This window comes from Oncorhynchus kisutch, unplaced genomic scaffold (assembly GCF_002021735.2).
Source record: "Oncorhynchus kisutch isolate 150728-3 unplaced genomic scaffold, Okis_V2 Okis04b-Okis11a_hom, whole genome shotgun sequence".
NCBI classification, from domain to species: Eukaryota; Metazoa; Chordata; class Actinopteri; order Salmoniformes; family Salmonidae; genus Oncorhynchus; species Oncorhynchus kisutch.
Genome location: NW_022261981.1, coordinates 6,836,492 through 6,846,491, shown reverse-complemented (window position 1 = coordinate 6,846,491; position 10,000 = coordinate 6,836,492). Strand labels below are relative to the sequence as shown.

General features: G+C 47.4%; 1 protein-coding gene across 1 annotated transcript in view; it reads left to right on the top strand.

Moving 5' to 3' along the window:
• The window catches only part of LOC116359714 (janus kinase and microtubule-interacting protein 3-like), an 83,560-nt gene that overhangs the window by 38,360 nt on the left and 35,200 nt on the right, over positions 1 to 10,000 (top strand). Inside the window, exons 3-4 of the mRNA XM_031813056.1 lie at positions 5,736 to 5,978; positions 6,696 to 6,938. Of these exons, the coding sequence (XP_031668916.1) occupies positions 5,736 to 5,978; positions 6,696 to 6,938 (486 nt within the window). The remainder of the gene's footprint in view (positions 1 to 5,735; positions 5,979 to 6,695; positions 6,939 to 10,000) is intronic.

The window sequence follows — 10,000 nt, the reverse complement described above, 5'->3', positions numbered from 1 at the left end:
TAGGGGGACACGTACTATGTAGTATGACTTAGAGCCAGTGGGAACTCCTCTGCATGTAGGCTAGATATCAAGTCAGGAGGGGTCAGGAGACATATACTATGTAGTATGACTTAGAGCCGGTGGGAACTCCTCTGCATGTAGGCTAGATATCAAGTCAGGAGGGGTCAGGAGACACATACTATGTAGTATGACTTAGAGCCGGTGGGAACTCCTCTGCATGTAGGCTAGATATCAAGTCAGGAGGGGTCAGGAGACACATACTATGTAGTATGACTTAGAGCCAGTGGGAACTCCTCTGCATGTAGGCTAGATATCAAGTCAGGAGGGGTCAGGAGACACATACTATGTAGTATGACTTAGAGCCGGTGGGAACTCCTCTAGATATCAAGTCAGGAGGGGTCAGGAGACACATACTATGTAGTATGACTTAGAGCCGGTGGGAACTCCTCTGCATGTAGGCTAGATATCAAGTCAGGAGGGGTCAGGAGACACATACTATGTAGTATGACTTAGAGCCGGTGGGAACTCCTCTGCATGTAGGCTAGATATCAAGTCAGGAGGGGTCAGGAGACACATACTATGTAGTATGACTTAGAGCCAGTGGGAACTCCTCTGCATGTAGGCTAGATATCAAGTCAGGAGGGGTCAGGAGACACATACTATGTAGTATGACTTAGAGCCAGTGGGAACTCCTCTGCATGTAGGCTAGATATCAAGTCAGGAGGGGTCAGGAGACACATACTATGTAGTATGACTTAGAGCCGGTGGGAACTCCTCTGCATGTAGGCTAGATATCAAGTCAGGAGGGATCAGGAGACACATACTATGTAGTATGACTTAGAGCCAGTGGGAACTCCTCTGCATGTAGGCTAGATATCAAGTCAGGAGGGGTCAGGAGACACATACTATGTAGTATGACTTAGAGCCAGTGGGAACTCCTCTGCATGTAGGCTAGATATCAAGTCAGGAGGGGTCAGGAGACACATACTATGTAGTATGACTTAGAGCCGGTGGGAACTCCTCTGCATGTAGGCTAGATATCAAGTCAGGAGGGGTCAGGAGACACATACTATGTAGTATGACTTAGAGCCGGTGGGAACTCCTCTGCATGTAGGCTAGATATCAAGTCAGGAGGGGTCAGGAGACACATACTATGTAGTATGACTTAGAGCCGGTGGGAACTCCTCTGCATGTAGGCTAGATATCAAGTCAGGAGGGGTCAGGAGACACATACTATGTAGTATGACTTAGAGCCGGTGGGAACTCCTCTGCATGTAGGCTAGATATCAAGTCAGGAGGGGTCAGGAGACACATACTATGTAGTATGACTTAGAGCCGGTGGGAGCTCCTCTGCATGTAGGCTAGATATCAAGTCAGGAGGGGTCAGGAGACACATACTATGTAGTATGACTTAGAGCCGGTGGGAACTCCTCTGCATGTAGGCTAGATATCAAGTCAGGAGGGGTCAGGAGACACATACTATGTAGTATGACTTAGAGCCGGTGGGAGCTCCTCTAGATATCAAGTCAGGAGGGGTCAGGAGACACATACCCTGTAGTATGACTTAGAGCCGGTGGGAACTCCTCTGCATGTAGGCTAGATATCAAGTCAGGAGGGGTCAGGAGACACATACTATGTAGTATGACTTAGAGCCGGTGGGAACTCCTCTGCATGTAGGCTAGATATCAAGTCAGGAGGGGTCAGGAGACACATACTATGTAGTATGACTTAGAGCCGGTGGGAACTCCTCTGCATGTAGGCTAGATATCAAGTCAGGAGGGGTCAGGAGACACATACTATGTAGTATGACTTAGAGCCGGTGGGAGCTCCTCTGCATGTAGGCTAGATATCAAGTCAGGAGGGGTCAGGAGACACATACTATGTAGTATGACTTAGAGCCGGTGGGAACTCCTCTGCATGTAGGCTAGATATCAAGTCAGGAGGGGTCAGGAGACACATACTATGTAGTATGACTTAGAGCCGGTGGGAGCTCCTCTGCATGTAGGCTAGATATCAAGTCAGGAGGGGTCAGGAGACACATACTATGTAGTATGACTTAGAGCCGGTGGGAACTCCTCTGCATGTAGGCTAGATATCAAGTCAGGAGGGGTCAGGAGACACATACTATGTAGTATGACTTAGAGCCGGTGGGAACTCCTCTGCATGTAGGCTAGATATCAAGTCAGGAGGGGTCAGGAGACAAATACTATGTAGTATGACTTAGAGCCGGTGGGAACTCCTCTGCATGTAGGCTAGATATCAAGTCAGGAGGGGTCAGGAGACACATACTATGTAGTATGACTTAGAGCCGGTGGGAGCTCCTCTGCATGTAGGCTAGATATCAAGTCAGGAGGGGTCAGGAGACACATACTATGTAGTATGACTTAGAGCCGGTGGGAACTCCTCTGCATGTAGGCTAGATATCAAGTCAGGAGGGGTCAGGAGACACATACTATGTAGTATGACTTAGAGCCAGTGGGAACTCCTCTGCATGTAGGCTAGATATCAAGTCAGGAGGGGTCAGGAGACACATACTATGTAGTATGACTTAGAGCCAGTGGGAACTCCTCTGCATGTAGGCTAGATATCAAGTCAGGAGGGGTCAGGAGACACATACTATGTAGTATGACTTAGAGCCAGTGGGAACTCCTCTAGATATCAAGTCAGGAGGGGTCAGGAGACACATACTATGTAGTATGACTTAGAGCCGGTGGGAACTCCTCTGCATGTAGGCTAGATATCAAGTCAGGAGGGGTCAGGAGACACATACTATGTAGTATGACTTAGAGCCGGTGGGAGCTCCTCTAGATATCAAGTCAGGAGGGGTCAGGAGACACATACTATGTAGTATGACTTAGAGCCGGTGGGAGCTCCTCTGCATGTAGGCTAGATATCAAGTCAGGAGGGGTCAGGAGACACATACTATGTAGTATGACTTAGAGCCAGTGGGAACTCCTCTGCATGTAGGCTAGATATCAAGTCAGGAGGGGTCAGGAGACACATACTATGTAGTATGACTTAGAGCCGGTGGGAACTCCTCTAGATATCAAGTCAAATCAAACTTTATTTGTCACATGTGCTGAATACAACAAGTATTGACTTTACCGTGAAATGCTGAATACAACAAGTGTAGACTTTACCGTGAAATACTGAATACAACAAGTGTAGACTTTACCGTGAAATACTGAATACAACAAGTATTGACTTTACCGTGAAATGCTGAATACAACAAGTATTGACTTTACCGTGAAATGCTGAATACAACAAGTATTGACTTTACCGTGAAATGCTGAATACAACAAGTGTCGACTTTACCGTGAAATGCTGAATACAACAAGTGTCGACTTTACCGTGAAATGCTGAATATAACAAGTGTAGACTTTACCGTGAAATGCCGAATACAACAAGTGTAGACTTTACCGTGAAATACTGAATACAACAAGTGTAGACTTTACCGTGAAATACTGAATACAACAAGTATTGACTTTACCGTGAAATGCTGAATACAACAAGTGTAGACTTTACTGTGAAATACTGAATACAACAAGTGTCGACTTTACCGTGAAATACTGAATACAACAAGTGTAGACTTTACCGTGAAATACTGAATACATCAAGTGTAGACTTTACCGTGAAATACTGAATACAACAAGTGTAGACTTTACCGTGAAATACTGAATACAACAAGTGTAGACTTTACCGTGAAATACTGAATACAACAAGTGTAGACTTTACCGTGAAATACTGAATACAACAAGTGTAGACTTTACCGTGAAATACTGAATACAACAAGTATTGACTTTACCGTGAAATGCTGAATACAACAAGTATTGACTTTACCGTGAAATGCTGAATACAACAAGTATTGACTTTACCGTGAAATGCTGAATACAACAAGTGTCGACTTTACCGTGAAATGCTGAATACAACAAGTGTCGACTTTACCGTGAAATGCTGAATATAACAAGTGTAGACTTTACCGTGAAATGCCGAATACAACAAGTGTAGACTTTACCTTGAAATACTGAATACAACAAGTGTAGACTTTACCGTGAAATACTGAATACAACAAGTATTGACTTTACCGTGAAATGCTGAATACAACAAGTGTAGACTTTACTGTGAAATACTGAATACAACAAGTGTCGACTTTACCGTGAAATACTGAATACAACAAGTGTAGACTTTACCGTGAAATACTGAATACATCAAGTGTAGACTTTACCGTGAAATACTGAATACAACAAGTGTAGACTTTACCGTGAAATACTGAATACAACAAGTGTAGACTTTACCGTGAAATACTGAATACAACAAGTGTAGACTTTACCGTGAAATATTATATTTCCCGTATTTACAAGCCCTTAACCAACAGTGCAGTTCAAGAAAGAGTTAAGAAAATAATGACCAAGTAGACTAAAATAAAAAGTAACAATAAAATAACAATAACGAGGCTCTATACAGGGGGTATCTGTACTGAGTCAGTGTGGAGGCTCTATACAGGGGGTATCTGTACTGAGTCAGTGTGGAGGCTCTATACAGGGGGTATCTGTACTGAGTCAGTGTGGAGGCTCTATACAGGGGGTATCTGTACTGAGTCAGTGTGGAGGCTCTATACAGGGGGTATCTGTACTGAGTCAGTGTGGAGGCTCTATACAGGGGGTATCTGTACTGAGTCAGTGTGGAGGCTCTATACAGGGGGTATCTGTACTGAGTCAGTGTGGAGGCTCTATACAGGGGGTATCTGTACTGAGTCAGTGTGGAGGCTCTATACAGGGGTATCTGTACTGAGTCAGTGTGGAGGCTCTATACAGGGGGTATCTGTACTGAGTCAGTGTGGAGGCTCTATACAGGGGGTATCTGTACTGAGTCAGTGTGGAGGCTCTATACAGGGGGTATCTGTACTGAGTCAGTGTGGAGGCTCTATACAGGGGGTATCTGTACTGAGTCAGTGTGGAGGCTCTATACAGGGGGTATCTGTACTGAGTCAGTGTGGAGGCTCTATACAGGGGGTATCTGTACTGAGTCAGTGTGGAGGCTCTATACAGGGGGTATCTGTACTGAGTCAGTGTGGAGGCTCTATACAGGGGGTATCTGTACTGAGTCAGTGTTGCAGGGGTACAGGTTAGCTGAGGTCATTTCTACATGTAGGTAGGGGTGAGGTGACTATGCATAGATAATAAACAGCAAGTAGCAGCAGTGTACAAAATCAGAAGACCTGACCCGACCTACAGTCTCTACAACCTACTGTAACAATGGATCTCCCTCATCTAAAGTGACAGCACAGTATGAATCCTCGGGCATAACATCAAATCTTTCAGCATTTCAGAACACTGTCTCGAGTCCATCTGACTGAATGTGTTCTGAGTGGTTTTGCTGATGGGCTGTGAGTGTCTGTGATGTCTGATGTTGCTCTGTCTGGTGTCTATCCGTCCGTCCATCAAGGTTTTCTCTAGTGAATGAGACTTCACCCTCTCCCTCTTACCCCCCCCTCTCTCTCCCTCTCTCTCTCTCTCTCTCCCTCTCTCTCTCCCTCTCTCTCTCCCTCTCTCTCTCCCTGTCTGTCTGTCTGTCTGTCTGTCTGTCTCTCTCGCTCTCTCGCTCTCTCGCTCTCTCTCTGTCCGTCACCCTCTCTCTCCCTCTCTCTCGCTCTCGCTTTCTCTCCATCCGTCCATCCCCCTCTCTCTCCCACTCTCTCTCCCTCTCTCTCTCTTTCTTTCTCTCTCTTTCTCTAGGTTAGTAAGCTGGAGAGAGAGAAGAGCCATGAGGTGAGACATGAGCAACACAAGTCTACAGTGGTGGTGACTGAGCTGAAGGCCAAGCTCCACGAGGAGAAGACTAAGGAGCTCCAGGGGCTCAGGGAGACGCTGCTACGGACCCACGAGCTGGAGCTGATGAGGGTTATCAAGATCAAAGACGGAGAGATCCAGAGACTACAGGCGCTGGTTAATGCGCTGCGAGATGGATCCACAGACAAGGTACCATACAATACAACTTCATTGTCAAAATTGGAATCGGAAGTTCATATTTTTGCTGTCTTATATTATTCCCAGTCCCCTGGACACCACTGATACACACACACAGGAGAGAATGGGAGCCCCCTGGACACCACTGATACACACACACACACACAGGAGAGAATGGGAGCCCCCTGGACACCACTGATACACACACACAGGAGAGAATGGGAGCCCCCTGGACACCACTGATACACACACACACACACAGGAGAGAATGGGAGCCCCCTGGACACCACTGATACATACACACACATGAGAGAATGGGAGCCCCCTGGACACCACTGATACGTACACACACAGGAGAGAATGGTAGCCCCCTGGACACCACTGATACACACACACACAGGAGAGAATGGGAGCCCCCTGGACACCACTGATACACACACACACACAGGAGAGAATGGGAGCCCCCTGGACACCACTGATACACACACACAGGAGAGAATGGGAGCCCCCTGGACACCACTGATACACACACACAGGACAGGCTAGATACAGCACAGGTTCAGCTGCAGTGCAGCATCCTGGGAGATGTTTAGGTGGTATTTGATTTTAGTAATGTTCTGATACAAGCAGCCAGACAGTAGCCAGTCCAGTCCATCAGGGAACCTACGGCGGACATTGTGGTTACTGGTCCACCACTCTAACCTCCGGGTAACCTACCCTCCCTGTCAGGTGAAGACGGCTCTGTTTGCGGAGGCACGTGAGGAGGCCAGGCGTGGTTTTGAGGGGGACAGGAGCAGACTACAGCAGGAGATCTATGAGCTGAAGGGCATGAAGAGACAGATGGAGGAAGCTCTGAACTTGGCCGTCCAGGCAGACAAGACCAAGGCTGCTGAGATACGGTCCGTCTATCATGTACACCAGGAGGAGATCACCCGCATCAAGAGGGAGTGTGAGAGGGAGATACGCAGACTGGTGAGAGGGATTTATACTCTTCATCACAGACACACACATACACGCACAGACACACACACACACACACACACACACACACACACACACACACACACACACACACACACACACACACACACACACACACACACACACACACACACACACACACACACACACACACACACACACACACACACACACACACACACACACACACACACACACAGTAGAGTAGACCTCATTGCTTTATAAACTGTACATGTTATTTACAGTCCCATGATCCCTTCTGAATGAGAGTGTAATGTGTAATGGAGGGCTGTTAACATGGCGTTTACTGTAATGGGCTTTAATGGGCTGTAGTGAGTAGAGATCAGGTGACCTGTGAGGAGAGCTCAGAGATCGTCCCTACATAGGGAACTACTTTTGGCCAGAGCTCTATTGGTTCTGGTCGAAGTAGTGAACTACATAGAGAATAGGGTGTCATTTGGGATGCACTCTGATGTACTGAGCTCCAGGAGGTCTGGGCACCACTTTCCCTATAGTCTGGTTCACTCATCCATAGTGACATATCAATGTATACACTCCTGAATAGAAATAGCAATAGGCTATCACTGCCCTATACTGCCTCAGCAATAGGCTAGCACTGCCCCAATACTGCCTCAGCAATAGGCTAGCACTGCCCCAATACTGCCTCAGCAATAGGCTAGCACTGCCCCGATACTGCCTCAGAAATAGGCTAGCACTGTCCTAATACTGCCTCAGCCATAGGCTAGCACTGTCCTAATACTGCCTCAGCAATAGGCTAGCACTGCCCCAATACTGCCTCAGCAATAGGCTAGCACTGCCCCAATACTGCCTCAGCAATAGGCTAGCACTGCCCCAATACTGCCTCAGCAATAGGCTAGCACTGCCCCAATACTGCCTCAGCAATAGGCTAGCACTGCTCCGATACTGCCTCAGAAATAGGCTAGCACTGTCCTAATACTGCCTCAGCAATAGGCTAGCACTGCCCCAATACTGCCTCAGCAATAGGCTAGCACTGCCCCAATACTGCCTCAGCAATAGGCTAGCACTGCCCCAATACTGCCTCAGCAATAGGCTAGCACTGTCCTAATACTGCCTCAGCAATAGGCTAGCACTGTCCTAATACTGCCTCAGCAATAGGCTAGCACTGCCCCGATACTGCCTCAGCAATAGGCTAGCACTGCCCCAATACTGCCTCAGCAATAGGCTAGCACTGCCCCAATACTGCCTCAGCAATAGAATAGCACTGCCCTAATACTGCCTCAGCAATAGAATAGCACTGCCCTACTACTGCCTCAGCAATAGAATAGCACTGCCCTAATACTGCCTCAGCAATAGAATAGCACTGCCCTAATACTGCCTCAGCAATAGAATAGCACTGCCCTAATACTGCCTCAGCAATAGGCTAGCACTGTCCTAATACCGCCTCACCAGCAGGCTATAGCCAGGTGAATGTAGCAGACAGGCTAGCATCAGCAGGCTATAGCCAGGTGAATGTAGCAGACAGGCTAGCATCAGAAGGCTATAGCCAGGGGAATGTAGCAGACAAACTAGCATCAGCAGGCTATAGCCAGGTGAATGTAGCAGACAGGCTAGCATCAGCAGGCTATAGCCAGGTGAATGTAGCAGACAGGTTAGCATCAGCAGGCTATAGCCAGGTGAATGTAGCAGACAGGCTAGCATCAGCAGGCTATAGCCAGGTGAATGTAGCAGACAGGCTAGCATCAGCAGGCTATAGCCAGGTGAATGTAGCAGACAGGCTAGCATCAGCAGGCTATAGCCAGGTGAATGTAGCAGACAGACTAGCATCAGCAGGCTATATCCAGGTGAATGTAGCAGACAGGCTAGCATCAGCAGGCTATAGCCAGGTGAATGTAGCAGACAGGATAGCATCAGCAGGCTATAGCCAGGTGAATGTAGCAGACAGGCTAGCATCAGCAGGCTATAGCCAGGTGAATGTAGCAGACAGGTTAGCATCAGCAGGCTATAGCCAGGTGAATGTAGCAGACAGGCTAGCATCAGCAGGCTATAGCCAGGTGAATGTAGCAGACAGGCTAGCATCAGCAGGCTATAGCCAGGTGAATGTAGCAGACAGGTTAGCATCAGCAGGCTATAGCCAGGTGAATGTAGCAGACAGGCTAGCATCAGCAGGCTATAGCCAGGTGAATGTAGCAGACAGGTTAGCATCAGCAGGCTATAGCCAGGTGAATGCCGTCGATATGTTTCTGTATGTGGGCTCTGCTGATTTGAATAGGGCAAGCTACAATATCTAGCTGCCAGTGAGCGTCATTGACAAAAGAGAAGAGGAGGAGGAGGAGGGAGGAAGAGGGGGAGTAGATGAGAGGAGAGGGAGCTCCAGGGAGAGGTATATGTCATCAACACATTCTGCAGAATTTAACATCATAAACACAGAGATGCTGGATGGATTCCCCTAAATACTTCTGAACATGAATGTGGGCTGTCTAGACTTCAATGTTAGGGCTCGCATCTAAGACAGGTCCCTTTTCCCTATATAGTGCACTACTTTTCTTTACCAGGGCCTGCATAGGGCTCTGGTCAAATATAGTGCACCATATAGAGAAAAGGGTGCCATTTTAGACAGAGACAGATATGGTTTATCCCCCTCATTACTACTGGAAATGTATGTGGGCTATCTAGACTACAATGATATGTCTTGATGCACAGACTGTAATCATTTGAAGCTGTGTATCTGCGTGGGAGAAAATGAGCTTTTAAACATCAGCAGAAAATGGCTAATTTGCAGGGTCCATTTCCAATGTGTTCAGATGTTCAGTGTTGTCCTCAGAGGGAAGCAGCATGTGAGTTACTAATGAGTAATAAAGGCCCTGTCAGCAGCTAGCGGGACAGTGGTTAGGGGCTCTGGCGGTAGCAGCAACCGACCTACTAACCCTCTCAGTGGGCCGTTAGGGACCTGCCTGTGCCTTCAGAATGAATACCTTATCCTTTCCAATGACGTCTTGTTATGTAATGAAGAAATAAGACACAGGAGGGTATGCGTTACTCTAATTATTGGTACAGCGTGATGAGGTCGCTAG